Source organism: Falco biarmicus, chromosome 5 (genome assembly GCF_023638135.1).
Source record: "Falco biarmicus isolate bFalBia1 chromosome 5, bFalBia1.pri, whole genome shotgun sequence".
Taxonomy (NCBI): Eukaryota; Metazoa; Chordata; class Aves; order Falconiformes; family Falconidae; genus Falco; species Falco biarmicus.
In genome coordinates, this window is record NC_079292.1 from 67,640,438 (window position 1) to 67,665,033 (window position 24,596).

Genomic DNA, 24,596 nt, shown 5'->3' on the forward strand with positions numbered 1-24,596 from the left:
TGAGTCCTGAGCAGGGCTGACCTTGCTGAACATGTGAGATCTGATGAGAGTATAGCACACAGCAATATGGCTGCAGGCTAATGCTTTTATTTTTGTAACTGTATATTCCTAAGAGCATGATAACAGGAGTTAGGGATCAAATCCATGCTTCTTGCAGAACTGAACAGAGTATTCCTGCTAGACTACCTGGCAAGAGATGAAACATCCCATACCAGGCCTTTAAAAAAAAGGAAAGGAAGAAGTATTAAGAACAGCCATGGTCATAAGAGAAAAGCAACAAGTATTCTAAGGCATCCACTTACAGGCACAAATTACTTGTTTAATTTAAAGTCAACACATACAAGACTCATCGAATTTTGAGTACTGTCCTATTTGCCATGCAATCCCGGTTACCATTACATATTCAAACCAAAATCCAGCTATCCAAACCCTCTCCACTTTGTCGCAGACATGAACCCCATTGCTGGCTGTTCTTCTATTGCTATAGTGAGGTTAGGAGTTGTCATGGACTGACTAATCCCACTCTGCCACGTGAAGAGGACATTAACCCAAGGATAAAGGAGCCAGCTACAACTACCACCTACCATGTTACTCAGTCAGCATGAACATCACTCTTCTTTTGATTCTGACCACCTCTATCAAGTTCCTTTAGAACAATGTGGGTGCTAAATATTGACACTGTTTCCAAAAAAATTGAAGTTTAATATTTTTTTGTCATTCTGAAAGGCTCAAATAAATGACAGGATTCTGATGAAAATTCGCTGTATTCCCTACCTGGCTTTGGATGTGCCTTTTTTTTTTTTTAATTCTTTGGGACTTTTAATTCCTAAAAGAAGAGAGGCAAGGGGAAATAGAGAGAGATATGGAATTTCCAAGAACATTTCTTCCTTGTTAAAAAATTGCTCTTTTAAAAATTAATATTTTTCAAATCACGTATATTTAAACCAGGAGCTTTTAATAGCATTTTATCAGTTACCTATATTAGCTTCACTGTTTTTAAATGTACATTTTAATGCTTCGAGACATAAGTCATTGCTGGATACAAATGAGAGGATTTCTGAATATATCTGGAAAGTTAATAAAAAGAGAAGCATGAAAAGATGCAAGACCCTACATTAAAGATTAGACTTAAATTTAACTGGAGAGAGAAAAAGATGTTCTATTAAAAGCCTACTGAAAATATTAGTGTATATTAAGAACCTGCAGACAAATGCTTGTCTAAATAGTGACAGCAGGACACTCAATACATTTTAGGACTGTCTGCTTCCAAACAGAAAAATGAGGAGTGAAAGCAAAAAAAACCCCACCCAAACCCCAAAACCTTTCATGAAATAATTAGTTTTAATTATTTTCTCCATCAGTTAGGACTCAGTCCTGCATCATTTAATTATGCTTTTGACATTGCCTCCTAGAAAAATATTTCAGAAAATGAAGTAACACATGGTAAAGAAAAACTTGCACTGAAAAAAATCCTTAAAAAAATATCTTGTTCCTGCAGAGTTAGTTTCAAGCTGGAAATGACTTTTCAAATATGAAAACTAAGTTACAGGAATCAATACTCCTTGGGAATGAGACTCACCCTCTTTGCTGTCAATGGCAAGCTCCTATTTTAGGATTTAAGTGGGTGTTCAAATGGTTGGACTGTGTGAATAATTGATTATTCGATTCAGTTGTTGAACCAAAAAATTAAACTCTGCTTTTTTCCAAAGTCAACCCTAAAACACTGTTTTCAGTGTATTTGGTAAATAATAAAACCTCCATATTTTTAGGGTAAATTATTTGCTATTTGTTTGGTTGGAACCAACTTTAGTTCTGCCTTTTTTTCCCAGGTATATGCAATAAAAGCAAAGGACTAGATTCATAGGAGAGCCTAGCCATCACTGTCAGAGATGGTTTTACAATTTCTACTCAGCTGGAAATTGAGTGAAAACTTGAAATCCTTCCCTGAAATATTTTCTTTGTGAATAAGCAGTGAAATACATGTTAAACATTTCCACTGACATTATTACTCTTGCATTTCAATCTTTCAAATGCTTTCTATTGCTGTTAAGTATTCACATGAAGTTATTTCATTTCAAAGCTTACCATATCAGGCTATTATAATTCCTCTGTGCTGCAGGCCAAATTTCCTGGTGGTCTTTAAAATTATGCCATATTAACTACCTTGTAATAACTGTATACCAAGATGCCATGTTAATTTCACAGGATTTTTCTCTAGAAACATGAATTTGTTTTGCATCTGTATTATAACATCAGGTCCCTACTTAATTCTATTTCTAAGACCTACAGTTATAATCTTTCTACTCATTTACAAAGTAGTAGGATATATAACTCCCACTTCAGCCTTTAATTCCCCCCTCTGTTTTAGAGAGATGTGAACAGGCAAAAATAATAGTGTGCAACACAACATCCCTTTTAACAGTATCATTGTCTTTGTTCCATAATAAAACCAGTGCATTTATTTAATAAATATTTCTAACAGTACTTCTATGTGCTAGCTAAACTGCATTGCTCATTCTTTAAAAAATAGTCAAGTTAAGTATCAATAACTAACTACTGCAGGTTTTAATTTCTTCCCTGTTCTTGGGAGAAGACAAAGGGTTTAGAAAAAAACCACCCTCAAAACTCACAAGTCTGGGGCGTTTCATACCAACTGGAGAGCAGGAAGGGAGTGCACCTTATGATCCCATGTTAAAGCCTCTTCTCTGAGAAATGGGTTACATTGGTGCACCCCTCTGGCATGTGACATTGGATCATTCTGTCATGGTCCATGTGAGCATCCTGACTGGGAGCTGCTGAACAGGACAGTAGCTCAGTGATGGTGTAGGATTCACCTGTGTCCCCATCACCTTATGACTTCATCTAGGGCACCTAAACAATTTGTTTGAAAATACATTGAAAAGAAGCATTTTATCATTTCTATAATATTGTCCTCATTGTTTTAAATGTCCAAAATATTCAGTGAGTGCACCTCAAATTCACAGATTATTTTGCATTGACAGGATATTTATTTTGGCAAACAAACAATTTATGACAATTCACTACATCCATTTCAACACGGCCTTCAGTAGTAAGTGAGCATATCCATTAACATGAGCCGGAACCAAGAATTTTCATCAGGAAAGAAGACAGGAACACAGCCAAGTTCCTAACCTCTCAGCTCAGGCTGAACTTCAATCAGCAATGAAAGGTGTGTTCTCAGATCTGTACGGATCATGAATATGTCCTTGAATTTCCCATTGAATGCAGAGAACCAGGGTTGAGCCCAGAAATCCCTTGTTTGTTTGAGGGGGCCTCTCTATCTACATTTGTCCAAGTATTTTGCTGCCAGGCAGAGATGCTGAGCTGGATTGCTAAAGATAAGCTGCATCCTGCACTGAATGGTGAGACAGCACAGGTGCCCTCTGCCTGCAAAGCCTTGGGGTACTCCTGCCTTTAAAGCGGGTGGTTGTGGATGCATCCGTGTACAGTGCAGGGGACTTAGAGACTTGACCTTTCTGGCATGCAGGGAAGTAGGCTAAGCACAGAGATGGCCAGGACAGGTAAGTCAAACAGCATTAGGAGCAAGAAGCTGGCTTGTAAGGAAAAGACTCAAAGGATTCAGGACCTTCACCAAAAAACTTGCTGTGGGTGGGAAAGAATATCTGAAAGGATCCAAATATATAAACATAAAGGAAGAGAAGGATTTTTGGGGGGTACGTCAAAATGAGTAAGTAGGACTTATCAGAAGGCAAACGAAAATATAAAACCACCTACAAGAATATTCCTTAAAATTCACACTGGCCTGGCAGTGATGGCACTAGCTCCAGTAGGGAATAAGGGCAGCAACTGCCTCTTATGCTGGCTGGTATTTCCAGTTGAGAGTTCTTGATTTTATTTTGGGCTTTATTCCCTATAGCCATGCAAACTGTGGTACAATACTCTACCCTGTCTCTGTCACTGCAAAGTACTTCATATTCACCACTACCTCAGAACCACTAGAAAAGCAATATAGATGTCATGCAGGGTGAAATCTCAGCTGCCACTAAAGTCACTGTGAGTTTTACTCTCTGAAAGCATGTAGTGAACCCTTGCATTTAGCTCTGCTTAGCTTGACTCTTACCCGTAAGAGAGGGTTTTAATCTTTCAGGAGCTCACTGAACAGTTCGCTAGCTGTAGCATAGCTGTTTAAGCAGGACAGGTTCCAATCAGGGCTACCTACCAGTTCAGCCGAAGCAGCAGTGACACCGCTGGAAGTACCAGTAATGATGAAGAGGGTTAACTAGCATATTGGGTGGTAAAAATGCCAGCACTTGCCAGAACATCTCCACTTTGGGTCCCATCACAATAGCTCCCTGGGTTTATCTCAACCAGCACTATCAGTGATGAGATAGTTTTTGCTCCTACTCCTCTTTGAAGACCAAGCCAGGACAGGCAGACTGTCACATTATGAGTGCCTCCTGTCCCTCTTTGAATATAGGCAGCAGGATCTTGGCATTGGGTATGCACCATTACTTTCATAGAAGGGAAGGAAATACAAAAAATTAGTTTCAGAACCAATACTGTCTCGGTCACATTCAGTATTTTATAGGCCTGTTTTTTCAGTTTGGTGTAATAATATTTATATCCTGAAATCTATGCTGTGAAACATACAGAATGTACGTTACGGAAGAATTCCCACTGCTGCTACAACCTCAGCCTCTCTGTTTCCAGAAGCTCAGGACTGTACATCCATCACCTGCACAATGCACTAGTATGGGTTTGCACTAAGAAACAACTCTTTTTATTTAGCTCATCCTGAAATTTAACTTTGGTTCACTTTTAAAAATGACTGGCTTCATTCTGCAACCACCAGAGTTGAAGAATAAATACTCTGTCACATTTTTTCAGCACACCAAAACTCATGCCATACCAACAAAGTGTTATCTACATCTGAAAGACTGGCAAAAGGAGGTAAATGGCAACTGCAGGCTGATGTTCCAGCTATACAGATTTTTCTGCTTGGCTTGAACCCACTGATTTCAAAATGAGGCCTCTTGCACCTGCTTGCCTGGAGCAGCTTATAGGATTGGGGTCAGAAATGCAGCTACCAGGGGAAGCCTCTCCCTCAACTGTGCCTTCAGTTTTTTCTTATCACCATCATGCTTATATCATCTTTAGTAGCACTAATGCAGCCTGATCTCTCTAAACTATGTCATACTAGTAGAAAGGGAAAAAAAATGCTTGCCTTCTCTCTTCTTCTTTGTACTCTCCTTTATTTTCTTCCCCCCTTTTTTTTCTTTTTTTAATTTGTGAGGTATGATGACCTCTGTGAGAGCGCCAGATTTATTTTGGCAGATTTGGCTGATAATACATATCTACTAGAACTGAGAGACATGATCTGAATTTGGGATGTCTCTGTATTAATCATCTGTTTGTTATCTTAATAAATATTTGTGAAATATTTATCTGACACAGATGACATGTTTATTATTACAAATATGCTTATTGGTCATGATTCACACCGGTCTCTATTATTTTGGACAGTTTTCATTTATCTGTAGGCAGTTCATGCTGGTTTATATATTCTGTCACAGTTCGTTGTGTTTTGCCTTTTTGTGCTGATCCCTGTAAAAACACAGCACATAAGAAATTAAAAACCAATGAGAATGTTTCCAAAATCATCATTCTACCACATCCATCCAGCAGTAATTTAAATGTCTATGAAACAGAGTACAAACCTGAACAAGAGTACAAACCTGAACAGATGGGAAGCTTTTAAACAAATCGTAACTTAAGACATCAGCAAATAGCTCTGGGTCCTTTAGGATTCAGATCTGAAACTAGGACAGTCAATGGAAAGATGCATGTTGTCTTTTGACCAGGTCCCAGGTATCTATGTGCTCCTGCACAGTGACATCTTTGGAGACAGAATTCTGTTTCTGATGTGTCCTTGAACCCTCAGTCAGGTTTGTGATGCTGGCCTTGTACATGCTCAGTTCTGCACAGAAAGAGTGTTAGGTAAGTACAGCTGGAGCAAAGATCTGTTGCTCCCTGCTACAGGATGATACGAATGTTAAAAATGCAGACAAGTTCAAGATGAGACCAGACAAAGTGACAGAACACTACTGAGGGTTCTTTTTTTTAATGCAAGGGTATCATCTCTGGCTCAGGAAGTCTGGTTGGAAGCATATTTTGGGAAAGTATCACTTTGTGCTGCTCTTACTGTAATTCTCTTTCCTAGGCAGCTGATTTTTGTTATTTATATGCTCTTAAAATCTTACGCAGTGGACCTCAACCTAACTTTCAAGTTCTGAGTCTTCCTTTTGACCATAGTCAGTGTGTCTTTATAACAAATACTCATGCATTGTCTTCAGTTTACTGAGAAGCACTTCAGATACCTCCTGCCCTCACACTTTCTGCCTCCTTCTACACATTCACTTTTATTCCACAACTTCCGTCTCAGTCTTGCCTGCAAAACAAACATCAGCCTTCCCCCTGCCTCCATTCTGCCCACACCAGCGACAAATAGCCTAGCATCCTCCGTTCCCTGCCCCCGGTCAATTCTCACCAGTCTCCCTAGGTATCATGCTTCCCAACACACACTGGTTGTCTCTCCCCACCATCCAGCCACTGTTACTGCTTCTGGCTTCTAAGCCCTTCCTTCCTCCAGGGGCAAGACCCTCTTATCCTTTGCTATTTCTCTCTCCACCTTCCCAAGGTGAGCACTGCGGAGTGCTGCAGAGGGAAGGAGTAACTGAACCGTCATCTCTGCACGGGATGGAGAGGAGAAGCAGTGCTGCTGTGAGCTTTTGGGAATTTTTCTCATTTCCCTCTTTTATAAATGAGTGTAGTGTTTGAGAAAATACTTCCGCTCACTATCTGAAAAGGTCTGCTAGATTTCTTTTACTTATGAGATGAGCAAAAAAGCTAGCTAGCTCATCAGCGGGGAATTTCTCTCCAGCCAAATTAAACACTCTGTTTCAACTGCTTGCCTTGTCACTAGATTGGCTTCAACCATTGCCACAATCCCATCAGTTGTGAAGAAATTCACAGGACAGAATGGCTTGCACCCAGATCTTAACCTTCTGTTAAGCTGATGCATGCAACACAAAAACTAGACCTGTGATCTGCCACCATGACCTACCTCCTGGTCTTTACATCTGAGTGTCCCAAAACAGAGTGGTCTTTTGTGCCCTTTGCCAGAGGCTCTGTAGGCAGAGGTTCTACCGTATGGAGCCAGTTGCAGCAATGTGGATGGTGGCAGCTGTCTGAAGCAATTCTGCTATGCTCCTCAAGGAAGAGTCTGGAGCAAGTTCTGTTGGTTTTGTGTCACAGGATCCTTTTTGTCTCTTCATTTGCTCCTTGAAATTCTTTCAGTCACCAAAATAGAACACAGAAATATTTACCACAAGTCAGCATGTCTGAGCACAAGGGATCCTGTCTGTAAGCAGATTTGAAGGCAAAGGTTAACCCAAGCAGAAGCCTGACCCCATAAATAATGATCAACAAGAGACAGGAATGCATCTGAGCAGCGACCTCTTCAGCAAATATTTGGCCTGCCTGTAGTTGGACCACACTGTGTATCATCAAGTCTGAAGGATTACCTCAAAAGCAAGAAAAAAAAACCCAAAAGACTTAAGTTTTAAAAAACTGCATTATTTAGAGTTGAGTCCAGTCCGTTTAGCTTGCTAAAAATAATACCATCAGGTGATCTGCCCAGTCACCTTCAAGGAGAGAAAAGCTTTAGGACTAAGGAGCTCTTTACCCTACTGGAGAATAGCACAAATACTCATGGCTGGAAAGCAAAAAGGATAAATTCAACTGAGAAAAATATTTCAAGTTGTCAACAATGACAGAGATTAACTATAGTGACAAAATGTCAAGGAATTAGACAAATTCTCTACCTTTCACGATCTTCACAGTGGTACCAGAGGCATTTCTGGAGATAGGTTTTTCTTAAACTCATGTTCCAAGCTGTATGAGGTTATATGGCATGTAGCACATCAGGCCAGATGCTTTATTGATTTGTCCTGCCCTTATTTTCCCTGAGAAGTCAGCATCTGCTTACCCCTGTTACACAACAGACTAAACAAGCCACACTTTCAAGGTGAAACAGGACGCCACCGAGGGCCTGTAAGCAAAGTGGGCTCTCTTTGAGTAAAGCCAAGAGGAGTCCTCTGCTGTCTTCATCCTTAGTCCTGCACCTAAAAGCCCGGTGGTATGGTCTGCAGTCCTACCTACATTCTTTAAACTGAAATCTGCAACAAGGTGAATTCCCTCTGTCGTCTTGGGGCTGTTGAGTTGTTAATTCATAGGGATATCACAACATCAGAAGCACAGGGAAAATATCTTGTTCTATAAATGAAACGTATAGAGCTGAGATGTGGTAAGGACAAATACTTCAGATTCTTTCTATGTTGGTTTGGGGTTTTTTTCTCTTCAGTGGGGTATAGCTAGGTTGACATATAAATATTTTAAAACAGCTGCTCATCAGATAAATGGTATATTGTAGCCTTAGCTGAAATGTATCCTGTTTGCTCATGTTTTCTGTTTTCTTGACGGTATTTGATCTCTGACATTGCAGAAAAACCTTCTAGTTGGACTATGAGTTTAGATTTAACATTATTCCATTTCCCTCCCTCCCCCCCGCTTTTTTTCTGTGTAGCTTATGCAAGGTCAGATTACACAAACCTGTCCCATCGGAAAATCTCCATGTAATTCAGTAGAACTAGTAAGATAAGATTTAGAGAATCAACCTCATATTTCATTTTTTCATTTTACTGCAGTATTTACAAAGGACTGAACAACTGTCAGTTCAAACAAAAACCTGACTGACTGAAGAAAATGTCTCTGTGTAGCTTTTGCTCTCTAGAATTAATCAATTAAGTGGTCAAAGCTTAATTTCATGAGAAAGACAGGAGATAATGTAACATTTAGCAACATTAAAAGGAATGTGCATTCTAAAGAGGGACCTTGATTCCTTTTAATGTGCAGTAAATGATGCAAGGCTGCCAATAGCACAGTTCAAATACAGTCAAGATTTTAAAATGTGTCAAAACTACACATCGCAGCTAAAGCTACAATACAGAATTTGTACCTTTTCCCTGATGAGCAGCTGTTTTAAAATATTTATATGTCAACCTAGCTATACTCCACTGAAGAGAAAAAAACCCCAAACCAACATAGAAAGAATCTGAAGTATTTGTCCTTACCGCATCTCAGCTCTTTACGTTTCATTTATAGAACAAGATATTTTCCCTGTGCTTCTGATGTTGTGATATCCCTATGAATTAACAACTCAACAGCCCCAAGACGACAGAGGGAATTCACCTTGTTGCAGATTTCAGTTTAAAGAATGTAGGTAGGACTGCAGACCATACCACCGGGCTTTTAGGTGCAGGACTAAGGATGAAGGTAGCAGAGAACTCCTCTTGGTTTTACTCAGTGCTCACCTGAAGCAGAGAAAGCACTGCTGTTGATTCCAACAGTTTCTAATTACAGAGCCTCAGTGGCATCCTACATGATTGTGGGCAACACACTTTACATGGTCTTAGCTTCATTTTATCCATCTGTTTAACAGGTGTAAGCAGATAGTGACTTGGCTTAGACTCAAGATGGTGAAACATCTCTCATTGATCTGAATAGTTTTGGATGAGGCCTCAAGTGAAAGAAGCGTGAGTGAAAGAAGCATTCAGGAGATGCAGATTTTTTTCCCCCATCCATGAATTATGCATGAGTACATTGTGATTGTCTTGATTCTAACCTCTATTTTGAAATTATTCATCTGATTCCTGCAGATTCTTTTTGGTCTGTAGGCTGTTTGCAAGCAGTTCTGAGAATCTCTACTGAAGCAGCTGCTAACTTCCAGGTGGGGCTGAAAACGCCCCATCTTCCCCCAGAAATCAGAATGGAAGGTGGCAACACAAGACTGTGATCCTTGTGTCTCTTCCCTCCCATCTTTAATTCTGTATTTTTAATATGATTTGTGTTATGCTTCCTTGTACATTTTTCTTAAGAACTGGATGAGAACACATCTGGTGGGAAACTCTGGCTATGGGGATTTCACTCAAGGTTCTGCCATGGTTTTGAGAGACAGGAAGCAGGGGAGAAAATATTAGGTAAATTAAGGTGCGTTGACCAGCATGAAATCTGCCTTTTCTTGAGTACTAAGGACTTGACCTTGAATACTAATAATCTTTGTTGTATTTGGATATGCTTGTACACAATTCTCCTCCTAAAAGAAAGACAATTGAAACAAATACCTTATAGAAGTACGAAAAACCTTAGCATAAGCTCATAAGCTTATGACAAGAAGACCATAAAATCATAGCTGGGAACCTAAGCTGTATGCCCTGCATCTCAAACTGGTGGGAATTTGGATGCTGAATTACCAGGAGAAAGTTACCTTGCACGGCCTGGGCATGGAAGGTGGAGGAGAATGGGGTCAAATGCATGAAGTGGGAAGAAGACTGACTGGATTTACTGTGGGGAGCTCCTGTCCAGAAGAGATAGAGCATAACTGAAAGGATGGAAGTGCCTTGAACAGAATTTCACGTGTTAAAACACGGGAAGTCTCTACCTGTCAAAAGGCTGGAGTGATTTGTTTGCATCATGTTTCAGTGAACTGTTGCAAATTAAAGTAGGATTAGGACCTCTCAGAAAATGTTACAAGAACACTCTGCAGTGAAATTTTTTCTGCAAATGAAATACGTGAATAAGGTACTACTTTCCCTATCATGTATGCTTATTAGTACACCCTTATTTATGCGTTCACTCTACTCTGACAGAATTCAATAGCTAAATAAATATAAAGTTAAAGCCTGTAGTATTAGACCTTTCCATTAAATCCTGGGGCCTGACTCATTTGCATTTTGTTTTGTTTTTATAATGCATACTTACTTTAATTATGACTGCTGCACTTTATTTGTAATTGTCTGTGCAATGCCCAAGTACCTTGCTAAGTGGATAAGGGAAGCACTTTATTCCATAATAACATACTTAATCCATTATTATTCATTAATTTTTTTCTGGAATGGACTGAAAAGACTCAGGACTTTGAAAAATACAATAACAACAAATTATCTATGGCAAAAATAATTTTTAACAGAATTCATACTTTTCTTATCTTCATCATTGTTTTTCTCTAGGTATCATCTCTCCTAAAGAGAGAAGCAGCAGTATTTAATGTCCTGAAGATTGGGCTAAATGCCAAAGATGTTTGAAATCAGAGATACATCGTCCCCCAGGCTTCTTGCATGGCTTTTGACAAGTCATTTAACCACTCTGTGTCCTTATTGCCCTGTTTCTGATGGCTGCAATCCTACCATTCACCTTCCATAGAACAGTAAAGCTTACTTCACTAACGCTCAGAGCTTTGCAAATGATGGAGGCTAGGTATTGTAGCAGCATAATCGAAGGGACACAATGATGGCTGGATAAAGAGGAGGTGTTTCCTAGCTATGCAGGATTCTTGCTTATTGAGTGAAAGAAGACATTCAGTTTCTTGTTATATCCTTGCAGATCCCTCCTGAACAAATACACCGTCTTCCTTGAATTTTCTTATTACAGAGGTATTACCGCTTGGAGTTTTGTAAGGAGATCCTTGCACAGTCTCTCATGGTAGGCACAAAAGCATTCTGTCTCATTTTCCTTTGGCAAATGCTCTCTGTAGGAACCTGGAAGGTCAGCGCTGGTCTTACCATTTTGGTCCACCAGTCACCACACCCTCACAGGAAACAGGTTGCTTTCTGATTCTCCTAGCCTGCTTGTTTTTGGCTTACCAATCCATGGCTGTAGGTCTCTGTTTAATTTATGACAAAGATTTATTAGTAGAAACTAGGCTATTGAGGCTGGTCAACCAAATTAAAGGTGCAGAAACTGTGAATACATCACGTCTGCTCCATGGAGTGTGTCACATCTTCTGTCACATCTTCTGATAGGCATTCAAGACTTCCCAAGCTGTTTTGCCCCATCCCCAGTCATCCAAACCAGGATGACTTTTTCTTTATAGTTAGTATTCCCTTAAGAATACACACCCCAACCTGGCTGACCATACCTGGATAGGCCAGTATGATGTCTATCACCCTTATTTCTTCATCGCTTTTATCCAGCTGAGCTGGAAAGGAATGTGATGTCCACTGCAAAGATGAAACACTGCACAAGGCTTGCCTTAAGAGTTAAACCAGCCTCCTCTGTTCTGCAGGATAAAAAAATCTCCGCCTGAAGTCTGTCCTAATAGGGATGAGGTGGCTCTGGGTGTGTGTACGTACCTATTTGAGCATATTCATGGCCATCCCTTGTTGTTTCACAGAATGTATTATGCCAAAAACATGTTATTTCCATCGGTGTCCCTGTACTCTGTTTCTGTGAGGCAAGACTGAAATTATGCTGTTCAGTACTGCCTCTGAAAGGAGACAGCATACCAGCACAATTTCCCAAACAATCATTTCCCCAAATATAGCTTAGGTGTTTTCACCTCCCCTGTCTTTCTGCTTCTGCCTTTTTTCTCATTCCCCTATAACCATCCCTCTCCTTGCTAAATAATGCCAGTTCCTGCTCAGTCAATCCCCTGTCACAAAACATTAAGGCAATGACACACTAGGCAATGACATAGAGGAGGGTGTCTCCTAAAACTTTCCAATAAAATCTTAAGTGCGTGGGATGTGAATGCTCTTGCTCCTTAGAGTTCACTCTGGGGTCTTCCCCCAACACTCAGGGGACATATGGCAGTGTTTCATGATCCCCCAAAGCCATATCTCAGTGCTTGCAAGAGAACTGTGAATAAGCAGTTCTTTTTTAGGAGTTTGTGAACAGCTTCTAATCCTGGTGATACTGTTTGCATCAGTTTACATTCCCAAGGCTATCTGTGAACAGAAAAGACTGGAAATACACCTTTCAGCTCATCTGAAACAGAGATTCTCCTTTACATTTCTTGGTTCCTCACATCAGGAACTCTTTGCTATGGTGCAGGTTTTGCTGATCTGAAAAGGCAAAACAAGAGTAGTTCTATGTTCAAATTCACCTACTTAAAACCAGTTACTTTTTGTTCTGTGGCCTTGCATCTTTTGTGTGCTCAATCAAATCTACTGACATGCTTGCCTAAAACCAGGTCTGACTGCTCGTTACACCTCCTGCATCTTCAGCACCTGCAGTTGACTGGAAAGGAGACTGCTTTTTTAGCCTCTATGGAAATCATCAAAATTCTTAATGGATTTACACAGGAGCTCCTGAAAGTAAGTTTATTCCCCTTAGCCAGGTTACTTATTGGTGAATAATAAAAAGCACACAGATAGTTTCCCAGAACTAAGGTTGTAAGTTTGTGAACTCTGAAGACTGTGGATGAGGAACAGCAAGGGAAGGTATTTCTTGAGAAACGCAGGAAACATGCACGGAGCCTAACAACAAAGGCCCTGCCTGCCACTTCTGTGGTATTATATCCACAGCCCCCACACCTCCCAGCAAAACTCTGCAGTAATCCCTACTTTGCTTCCAAAGAGCCTAAACGACACTGAAGACTCAAAGGAGTGACAAACTTGCAAGGAAGCAGCAGACTCCTCCAACATCCATTTTCCCCAGTAACTCCTTCCCCCAGGTTCAGGTTTAGCCCGGCCTTCCGCATGCCTTATAAGAGGTAAGGGGAAAACAGGACCGTTATCAACAGGGCGGACAAAACCAGCCACCACTATTCAAGCCACTTCGGAGAAAAAAAACCAAATCACTAAGTCGCCCTGGAAATAAAAGAACAGCCGCACCTAGAGTGTCATTCGGGGAGGGGAGAAGAGCGGGTGCTGGAGAGGCCGCCCCGGGCGCCGCAGAGGGGCCTGGCTGGGCCCGGCTGGCACTGCCCGCACCCGGCTCCCGCTCAGGGCTCCCCTCAAGCACCGGCCGCTCTGCCGCGGGCGAGGCGGCACTACCCAGAGGCGGCCGGCGCGGAAGCGGGCGGCGGGACACCATCACGCCGGCTTTCCCGTCACAAACGCCGGCTTTCCCCGCACAGACACCGCCCACGCCCCGCTCCGGGACGGGACCCCCCCCGCGGCCCCCGTCCCGCTGACCCCTCCCCGCGCCTGCGCGGCCCGGCCGGGGGGCGGAGCTTCTGCGGCCGGCCCCGCCCCGCTCCCATTCCCCCGGCCTCGCCGTGCGTGGCGCGCGGGGGCAGGGGCAGGCGCGCGAGCCGCTCCCCCCCCGCCTCCTCCCGCGAGAGCGCGCGCGCGGCGTGCGAGTGAGCGGCCATTGGTCGGGCGGGTGAGTGCGCGCGCGCGCGCGCGTGTGTGTGTGCGCGTGGGGCGGCGAGGCGCCTCCCCGCAGCCCGCGCCGCTCTCGCCGGAGCGCCGGCGGCCGGGCAGGGGGGCCCGGGCCGGCAGCCGGGGCATGGAGAGCCTGCTGGAGAACCCGGTGCGCGCCGTGCTCTACCTGAAGGAGCTCACCGCCATCGTGCAGAACCAGCAGAGCCTCATCCACACCCAGCGCCAGCGCATCGACGAGCTGGAGCGGCGGCTGGACGAGCTGAGCACCGAGAACCGCAGCCTCCGCGGGCAGCAGCCGGCCCCCGCCGAGCCGCCGGCGGCCCCCGCGCCGCCCCAGGGCCCCCCGCCCGAGCAGCCCCCGCCGCCGGGCCAGCCCGACCCGCTCCAGCACCACCAACAGCTCCCGGCGCAGCCGCCGCCGCCGCCGCCGGGCAAGCAGGCACCGGCGGGCCCCGGCGGCGGCGGCCGCGCTGCCGGCCACCAGCACGCCCCCCTGCAGCCCCACCAGCACCCCGCGGAGAAGGACGGCCGGGAGAAGGGCTGCTGCGCCGCCCTGCTCCAGCACAAGACCCCCCAGGCCATCGGCAAAGGCGTCCTGAGCCGGAGACCGGAGTGAGTGAGAGGGGCAGGGGGCGGAGGGGGGCAGCGGGCGCGTAGCGGGCGCCTCCTGGGCCCGGGTCCGGGGGCAGTCGGGTCGTACCCCTGCAGCCCTGCACCGGGAGGGACCGTGGGTGGGTGGGTGGGTGGGGAATCCCCCCCCATGCATGCTCGCGGGGAGCGGGCAGAGCGCGAAGAGGAGCCAGGATGCTGCTGCGTGCAGGAGGCGTTTGCCCCCGAGTTCAGCGCCTTCATTGCTCGGTACGGGTGCCCGGGGCCCGTCGGGCTGCTCACCTGCGGTGCTCGCACCCGGCCGTGCCCTCATCGGCTGTCACCAATAAATAAGTCTTTGATCAAAGATGAGTGCGGTTTAGCCCAGGCAGGAGGGAGCTTTGCAAAGGACGGCAGCGTTGTGGCAGTTTCTGTTTGCCTTAAGTCGCTGGTATCTGTCAAAACCCCCACATCATCCCTGGAATGAGCTGGGATTTTCCTGCCCGCCTTGATTTAAGGAGTCTAGGGTATGCATTGTATCGCACATGATGTATATATGTCCATAGAGATACAGCTGCTGTACATATGTTTGACATTTAGGATGCTTATTGCACTTGTGTGTGGGTTGTCTGCTTTTTTTTTTTTTTTTTCTTCCTTCTTTTTTTGGTGAGTGGCACCTGACACAGATCCAGCTCTTCAAAAGGACAAAGTATTTTTTTGCTGGTCTTTCCTCTTCAGTGGAGAAAGCATGACTACTAGTACTGAATACTGATAATGCTTTACGTGCATGCATGTATAGTAAACAAGGATGAGCATTCCAGCACTATAGGTGTTGGAAGAGGCTACTATTGAAAGTAACATTTTCTTGGATTGTGTATCTAGTATATGCCATCGGTTCACCAGCTGGTAATTACAGCTGCAGGCAGTATTGTAATTTCCTTTGTTTAGGCACTTTGAAAGCAGGGGAATGTTTTCTGGTTGAAAGCCAGAGTTGGTGAAGTTAGAAGGAGAATGACCATATTTTCTGATGTGGCTTCTTTTGTGTAAGAAGGAAGCTAATATAAGTAGTGAAACTAGATCACAATTTCTTTCCTAGAATGAACTCTCTCGGTTATAGTGATGTCAAAACAAATTAAGTACACAGCACACTGGATAGCCCAAAACATCTTCCTTGTCTCTTTTGACAGTTGAAATAAAAGGGACCTTTCTCTCATGCTTGTTTTGAATACACAAGCATAGCTGCAACAGAAAGCTGGATTTTTCAGATGGTGTAAGTAGAGTTACACCACATAGTAACAGCTAAGCATCTGTCCCATGATTCTATGAAAATCAGGCAAGAAATTAGTATTAAAGGAATATGTATGATCTAGGCACACTTGAATCCCACAAGGTAGATACATATATCTAAAATACTGCGCTGTAAGACTCAATTTTGCAATCACAACTTAAAGGAAGTAAGGCTACTCAGAGAATTAATACAGGTAGTAAGCATTTGCAGGATCTGGCCCTTATTCATCATGCAATAGGTGGAGTTTTAAAAAGATGTAGGGCCAGATCCTGAACTTATGCTGATTGGTGTAAATCCAGAATTGCATAATTTAAGTCACTGAAGTCAAAACAGTAAGAAACCCATCTAAAAATGCATAATCAACCTCATTGTTTTTTCAATAGTGAATCCCTGCAGTGAAAGCTCTGTTAGAAACATCGTATCGGCAAGGGCTTTCCTTTCTTCTGAACAGAGTTTCTAACATACGTCATTACAGAGACCGAAGAATCAATTTCTATGCATAAGTCTAAATGCCTCCTCCTTATCTGAGCATTTTTTGTGGTGGGGTTTGATTGGGAGAAGAATTGTGGATTTTTTTTTTTCCTTCATACCAAAATGCACAAAGAGAAGTGCATTAAGAACACAGCTGATCACTGGTATATCATACGATAATCTTTGTATTTCAGATAGATAGACGGATGGATGGTTGGAGCCTTTTTGTGGAAAGTCAGGGCTGCTGCTGGGGATAACAGAGCAATCCCTGCAGTGTTCTTCACTCAGGAAGATTAAAATAGACTGCTTCTGTTTCCTTCTATAGCTTAGGCAAACCAAAATCTTTGTATAGAAAAGGAAATATCAGAGAATGCAAAACAGTCTACATTTCTCACTCCTGCAGGTTCTTTTTTTTCCCCCCACTGATTGTATGTACTGGGTTTCATCCTCTCATCTCTGTTAGAAGGAAATCAAAGAGACTGCAGAATCTAACTTAAAGGCAACTTGGGTGGAGGGCAGGGAATCTTTCATCACCTATTGACAGTATGCCCAGTATCCCTTATGATCCAGGTCGCCAACCCGAGAGTTGTATTTTTGCTTTTGTGTGACACCAGGGGACATACTTTAATACCTACACAGAATAGGTATCTGCACTGTCTTCCTTCCTCCCTGTGCCTGAACATGTTTTTCCCTCTAATGTAAACCCTGAAATTCAGTGTTACCTAATTTTTTTTTCTCTTAGCCAAGAACATAGGAATTGGCTGTTCACTACAGAAAATGGCCACTCTAAACAAGAACAGAAAGGATATTTTAGCATGTCAGGATGCGGTGGCTGAAAGCAAGGGTTAAAGCAGCACCTGGGCAGTGCCCGGCTCTCGCTGCCCAGTAATGAAATTTCCTCTGCCTCTCATAAAACAGGAGGTTCTGGCAGCATGTTTCAGTGTACTTGTGCTGGCTCTTCTCACCTCAGACACAGCCCAGGGATTTTGCTCATTTTGAGTCAGGATTGAGGTTTTTTTCGCAGCCCAACTCACCTCAGTCCCTGGATAGAAGTGAAGACCTTAGCTTTTGGACACATGTGGCTATTCTTGTCAGCTGGGGCAGTCTTCTGTAAGGGGCTTGGAATTAAAAACAAATGAAGCATCTCAATTATTTTAAAGAAAAGTTCAGTCTTATTTTTGTCATCCACCTTTTAAAAAACTGGTAAGTTTTCTTTCTTTAAAGCTTTTTTTTTTTTAAAAAGCGCCTAAATTTTAAAAGGGAACAAATCAAAGCCCATATCTAGAAAGGGAAGAATTCCTGAGTTATGAGGAGGCTCACTAATTGTTGCTGCATGTTGTTGTGTGAAAAAAGTAGCACTGAGCTTACCTGTGAAAGGAGAGGCAAAGAGAGATTTTTGCAGAGCTTCTCAGCAAGAATTAGGCTGATTATTATTCCGCGGCATCTGTCTCTTTCTACCTTAGCAGTCTATTGCATAAGCACCTCACAGCTTTAAAAACAAAAAAATAAGGTCATTCGTCATGGAATGTTTTGCTTCAAAAATACAGGTTGCCAAATTAGCATAGCTTAGATCACCCTTACTAGGCAGCCTCTTGTCTTGAGGGACCATCCCAAAGTGTCATCAAATCCTGTGAGTATAAATTTTCCTTCCCTTCTTTATCAAAATACTACCTTCTTTGCCAATCCCCAGTACCCTTTGTTAAGTATCAGGGAAGTGCCACAGGGTTGAATTTAGCGGATTAAGTCTAAATGGCCCAAATCCTGCTGTTTTTTATCAGTGAAACTCTCAGTAGGAGCTCTGCCTATGGAAGGACTTTAGCTTTTGAGCCCATGTATTACTTGGAAAACTCACTTTGATAAATACAATTAGAATAATAGGTAATAATCTGTTATAGTTCCTTCCATCAAAAGACATGGGTGCAATTTACAAACATTCTGTATTTAAGTGGCATTAAAGTCTTCTTTTAACCATCACTAACAGTGAAAACAAAGTGTAGAAACAGTATTTGTCTAGCATGACATAAAGAAACTAAGTGTTGCCTTTAAATTGTTAGTCTGTGTTTGCTCTACAAGGTATCTCCTCATGTAAAACAAACTTTTAGAATTCTTGGAGGAAATTTTCTAAAATCACATTTTCCCAGAGGTCTTAAAGTTCATTTGGATTTGCATTGTGCTGAAAATGATTTTATTTTGTATTGGTTTAGGACAGTATTTTTTATCTTAGTAAAGAGGGAAGTTTTAAAATGTTAAAGGGACAATGTTAGTCACTTAGTTGTTGTTGTGGTCTGAGGCTATTTGCTATATTTTTGTTTAATTTCAAAAGCTCAATTATATAAATTTAAAATGAATTGCATATGCAGATGTGCTGTTTTCCATAATTTTTCTTTTAAACTATGCATTAATGTTCTATTCTATGGATTATCTCCAGGGTAAAGGCATTGACAAAATCCCACTTATTTCAATGGATACTAACAATAACTATAAATATTATGGCTTACTATTAACATATTTTGCTATATTTGCGCATTGCACCAGCAAAAAAACCCACAACCAAAACACAAAAAACCCCAAAACCAAAAATGACCACCGGAACAACTCTGAATGGCTTATGTACCCCAGATACCCATTCCTTTCACTGTGGGCACACACAGAATGCTACATTTGCTGTCTGCTTTCATTCTTTCAGATTTCCCCCCGCCTGTCTCAGGGTTTAACTCCTTTGAGCTTTCATACCAGAAACAGTTTCATTGGTGCTGCCCTGGGTTCTGCAAAACCCTGTTAGCAATGTACCGTTTCAGCATCAAAAGTTATTTGGAGTCAAGTGCTGTAAGCTGGTTTCGAATGACAGAGGTTTGCATTGGCATAGCTACGTAGATGCTAAAGCCTTGCTTAGATGATTTTGAAATAAAGAGCATAATGAGAGGAAAAAAAGAAAGTAGACTCTGTGACTACATCCCATTTAAAGATATATCCATACTGGTTCCATTCACACTGTAATTGGCCTAAGACATAGTTGGACATGAACACACCTGTGTTGTATCTACATCAGGGCCAGCAAAATCCCAGGCAGAGAAATATGGAAATAATGATTCACAATAATATTTAAGAAATAACAGGTGAAGTGAGAGAAGGCAAAGGTCTCAGCTTAGGAAGGATTCAAAATGAAGTTCTAGGTACAAAATTGCTGAGTAAAGGTGGCATGAGGAATTCCACCCACAGGGATAGCACCCCAATGCGATGCTGTGTAAGGTCCTGGCCAGAGCAGCACAGTGTCAAGTCTGAAAATAATGTTATAGGAAATCTCACTGGTGGGATGGGAGCATCAGGAAGTAATAACAAGGAATCTGTGTGAAATACTGCCTAGTGGTGCTTTGGACAGGTATTATCTGTGTATCTGTGTCCTGAGCCCAGTTAGAGCAGTACCTGGAGTAACAAAGACTCATACCAATCGTTTAAACAAGAGAAATCAAGGGCTGAAAGCAACAGCAAAAAAGGTGAATGTTTTAATACTTAAATGAGGAGGGATGCAAATGCATTTTTTCATTTTTCTGATAAAATGGTGATATTTTTATGTCACTCAGCTATATGTTCTGTTGCAGCCAGGCTGCTCTTCTCGGTGGCAAGGGTACCTTTTTTCTATATGCTTCATATTGGCCCACTTGGTGTCACTTCTGGGCAGATCCAAGGTAAGGCTCTATGAGAGGGCTTTTGGAGCAATGAGCTCACAACGCAACACGGTTAGCATTCAAAAGAATTCATGCATGGCTGTTTGGAAGAGGTATAAATGGAAAAATGTCCCAAATGAATAGGTGTTAACAATGCCCTTGAGAATTCCTGCCAGGGACTCAGTGCCAGGTGACTGTTGGGCTGGCTGTCCCATTCTTTGCAGTATGTACAGTGTGGAAGGACATCCGTTGTTCTGAGATTGAAACAAGCAACTGATGCTTCCATGTCCTTCATAAAATGATGCGCACACAGGAATATACAATTTACACATGGTTCATACATTTTATGCATCCAGAAAGTGGCTACTTATATGAGGCATAGACTGTACACATTCCCACCTACACCATACTTGAAATCATTTGCACTTTTAGTCAGAGTAAGCCAGAGAAATCTAGCCTTGGAATGCAATTCTGGTCCTTAGATGGTGCCAGACCAGAGCCTGTCAGCTCAAAGACTGGTCTTCTGTTAATTATGGCTTCTACCTACTAATTAAAAAAAAGTGTTCATGTGATAAAATGAAGTACACTTCTGCAAGCCAAAATACCTTTAGACAAACAGACAGATTGTAGAAATTTCCCAGTTTTATTTTTTCCCTTCTGCCTTGCAATCCAAGTAAAAACAGTAAAAAAGAGCTACTCTCTTTCCCTTAATCTTTCTGTATGTGGAGTTTATTAATCTTCTGCTTTCCTGTTATTTTCCCTATAAATGCCTTGTTAGGTTGCCTGTTTTCTCCTTTCTTTTCTAGTTCAGCAGTGGTTTATTTCTCTTTTTCCATTCTCAGTTATGAAACCTTTTGTTGTCTCTCCCTTAGGAAAACATTATAGAAAGCCAGAAATGTTTCTCCGTTTAACAGATGGAAAATATTTCATTTGTTATAAAATTACCAGTAGCCTGTGATTGCTACTTGGTCTACATTCCATGGAACCATATAAAAGCAAATAAAGAAAAAAGAAAAGAGTAATTTTTGAAGACAGAGCCTGAAATGTGACCATTTTCCCTTTCTTTCTCATACAATTTTTAAAAATCAGATATACATCTTTTCCCTCAAAGAGGTGTATCTTGAAACAAACTAGTAATATTGTATTCGTCCATTCTAGAGTTTGTCATTTCATTTAGCTAAGCCCTAGGTGAGAAAATGAGAGTCTTGCCTATTGGATTTGTTCTGCCCAATGGCTGTTTAAGATCTCTTAGAGGATTGGACTAACAGTTTTAAGATCAAAGCTTAATTCCTCCTGAATTTATTTTTAACAGACTTGTGATGCTGGACAGTCCCTTTCATCTCTATGTATTTGAAGATCTGTAGCAAAGCAGTTTGAGATCTATTGTTTCAGATTAGAGTGGGCAGATAGATCAGGAACGACCCTTTTTATAAATTTCAGCATAGGAAGCAGCATAAAGCTCCTGTCATTATTTGCAATGTGTACTGCAAGGCAATATGCATATTTGTACATAGAAGAGAGAATATATTTGCATGGGCATTTGTCTACAGTAAGTGTCTAAGAGCAAAGTTGAAACAGCATCTAGTTTCTATGCTTTTTATATACAGCAAAGCAAATCGTCTGCTGGAGGAAATCAGTGTATCTTTACTGACGTCAATACAGCCACGACAATTTACATCACCTGAGGATCTGTACCAGATTTTGTGTCTCTGTCCTCACACACAAATACACGTACATCCACTAGTGTAAATGAGTGTTGACAATAGCAAGTCATCACAGAAATAACAGTGAACAATGGGAAAACCATTAAGCAACATTCTGATTCTTCATATAATAGGTTTGTAATGTTTTCTTACAGTATTTTAATATAAAGTGGTAGGAGTTTTGTTGCTGCAGGGTTATAAAGATATATTTGGTCTGTTTGATAATGTTTTTTCTTTTCTCTACCCTGTGCATGCACCCTCAGTCTGCGGCTTTACAGGTATTATTTTTATTGCTTTTGCTAAGATTATGCTCATTGATCAGGTATTATTTTCTGCTCTGAAGTTGCACTAGCTGAGGCAGATAGGAGGCGATCAATATTTTCCATAATTAGTCACACCTGAGAGTGGACACTTTGGTGTAATTAGAGTGATTTTGAATAAGAAATTACAAATGGCAAACCTTATCCTTCCTGCACTCTTCTAACTGAAAACAAGGGGGTCTGTGAGCTGCAGAGCTAATGAAGCTTGGCTTTGTGTCACGGTTATATTTTCTGATTCCTAACAAGACACAAGTTCTGATTTAGGCTTCACCTGGTGTTGAGGCTTTTGTAACATCTCGCTCCAACACAGAGATTTCTGTGTGGAGTGATAGCTTCAGTTCACATGGCAGCCTTACCCTCGGTGGAGAACCTAGAAAGTTCTCTCTGTCAGGCCACACCAGCTATTTTCATGGGACTTGTTAGAGGTTAGTATCTCTGGGGTCACTGTTACTCACTCAGACCTGGTTGAAACTCACAGTGGGATCTGCAGTTACAAAGTAGGAGCCCACACAGATACACATCCACACAGAGAAAGTGAGAGACACAGATGCATAGAAGGAAAAGGGAAAAGATTATATGGTCACAGAAAACATATTTTGCTTAGGAACCCAGGCAATAAAGACCAAGCCCTAGATAATTTTTTTAATTAGGTCACCAGTACATCAAAATGGCAGAACTGTCCACTCCAGATCTGTGACCCTGTCTCGGAGCTGGTGTTCTATGTGTAATAGCTTCTTAAAAGTCTTGGAATATTAAAGTTACAAAGAATTGGGGAATTACTGTAGGAATTCAGAGGGCACCTAGGTGGAGGTTTTCCACTGGCAAATGGAGTCTCTTGCTCCTCTTGGCTTTTCATATGAAGTTGACGGATCATTTTAATCCACCTACCAACATGTGCATGGGCACGGGCTGCTGCTGAGACAGTAACTACTAGAAAGGTTCATTTATGTTTGCTGAAACACACTAAAGCATCTATGTCATTCTCAAGAGCAGTAGAAAATTGGCACTGAAATTGTTATGGATCTTAAGGAGGCTTGGGATTTTCTTCAGGTTTTGCTGTACTTTGGATATTTGTTCAAATTCTGACCTTTCTATTAAAGTTCAGGACATTGCTGTCAATCTGTTTGTGATGCCGATTTCAAGGCAGTCCTCTGAAGTGGTTCACACTGTCCTGCTCCAATGGGAGAGTTGCTCTGACAGCATCTCCTGCAGCCTCAGCATCCCGCATCTTGGTCTCGCTGTGGCTGGGTGGGCGCTGACTCCATGGAACATCCTCAGATCTGCCTCCTGGAGCAGTGTGGTTTTGGCCCTGAGGTTCTTAACAGATTTTTTATATGTGATAGCATTTTCCGAAAGAGGGAGTACCTCTCCAGGTACATAAAAGTTATTAATTTTCTTTCTCCTTCAGTTACAGAACCAAACTCAAACCTGTCTTTCCTTGCTTTTGCCCCTCTATCAGGAATACTGTTTCTGCCTCTGCTGGGCTGTTCCAGGCAAAGTTTCAGCTCTACAGTCAGTTCAGAATTCTCACAAATGTCCTTGTCTTTCATTTGCTGGTTTTTAATTTGCAAATCCATTCCCAGTAGAACACCAGTAAATTGCCTGTGTCTGCCTAGGTACTCACATGGCCCCTTTCACCATAGTAACCGAGTATCTGGATTTGTCCTGAGGGCCCATGCTGATATCCATGCACACTGGACCAGTAACCTTCATCTGAACTAGCAAAGAACCTGAGGAAACTCCTCCCTTTTCTCCGAGCATTCCCTGGTTCTTGTGCCAAAGACCTCTTTTCAAGCAGTTTTCTTCTACAATGTTTTGTGCCAATAAAACTATATCCAGTCAGACTCCTGGTGTAGATAGACTGCATGGCTCTGATCAGTAGTTTGCACTATTTTACAATCTAGGTAAGTCTAAGAGTTACCACTTCACTAAATCTGGGTGGCTGAACTCAATTATGTGCCTTCAGATTTGAAGAGACGTGAGGTAACGCTCGTACATGACTTCTGATGTTACAGATCTTCATGAACTGACTTCTGTCCCACCGCTAGAGCTACTTGGTTTGAGTTAGCTATTAGCCTACTCTAACTCTGTGCATACTTGCCATGGCAGTCATTTGGGATGGCACAGCCAACTGCTGTAATGTTTCCCCCAAGAATTCTTTATTACTCGTTTGGGAAAATACCGATCCCCATGTTAGCTGCAGCAACATCCTCTGCTGGTCCCTTGTTTCTGCCAAGAAAGGAGTGAGTTTCTCATCTTTGTAAAGCTGAATACAAAAACACTGACTTCACTAGACATGCTCTGACTGGAACTATTATGCCACCTTTATCACCTCATTTACCGCGGCTCTTATG

The 24,596-nt window shown here is 42.2% G+C and overlaps 1 protein-coding gene and 1 long non-coding RNA gene across 8 annotated transcripts in view; one reads left to right on the forward strand and one right to left on the reverse strand.

Annotated features, from left to right (window-relative positions):
- Window positions 1–3,009: 3,009 nt before the first annotated feature.
- Window positions 3,010–7,939, reverse strand: LOC130150858 (uncharacterized). Of its 2 annotated transcripts, none has more exons than XR_008822405.1 (3): window positions 7,866–7,939; window positions 7,106–7,331; window positions 3,010–5,959 (listed from the first exon to the last, which is right to left on the reverse strand). It is a non-coding gene; the product is annotated as an uncharacterized LOC130150858 (long non-coding RNA). The 2 variants fall into 2 exon arrangements; XR_008822404.1 differs by lacking the exon at window positions 7,866–7,939 and having other exon boundaries at window positions 3,010–5,586; window positions 5,718–5,959; window positions 7,106–7,413.
- A 6,282-nt stretch (window positions 7,940–14,221) lies between these two features.
- Window positions 14,222–24,596, forward strand: part of IQSEC3 (IQ motif and Sec7 domain ArfGEF 3) — a 106,982-nt gene continuing 96,607 nt past the window's right edge. For 3 of the 6 annotated variants that reach the window (XM_056341117.1, XM_056341116.1, XM_056341118.1), the window contains exon 1: window positions 14,227–14,819. In XM_056341117.1, the coding sequence (XP_056197092.1) occupies window positions 14,332–14,819 (488 nt within the window). In that variant the 5' untranslated portion in view covers window positions 14,227–14,331. Of the gene's footprint in view, window positions 14,820–24,596 lie in introns of all 6 variants that reach the window. The other 3 variants (XM_056341114.1, XM_056341120.1, XM_056341115.1) reach the window with 2 other exon arrangements.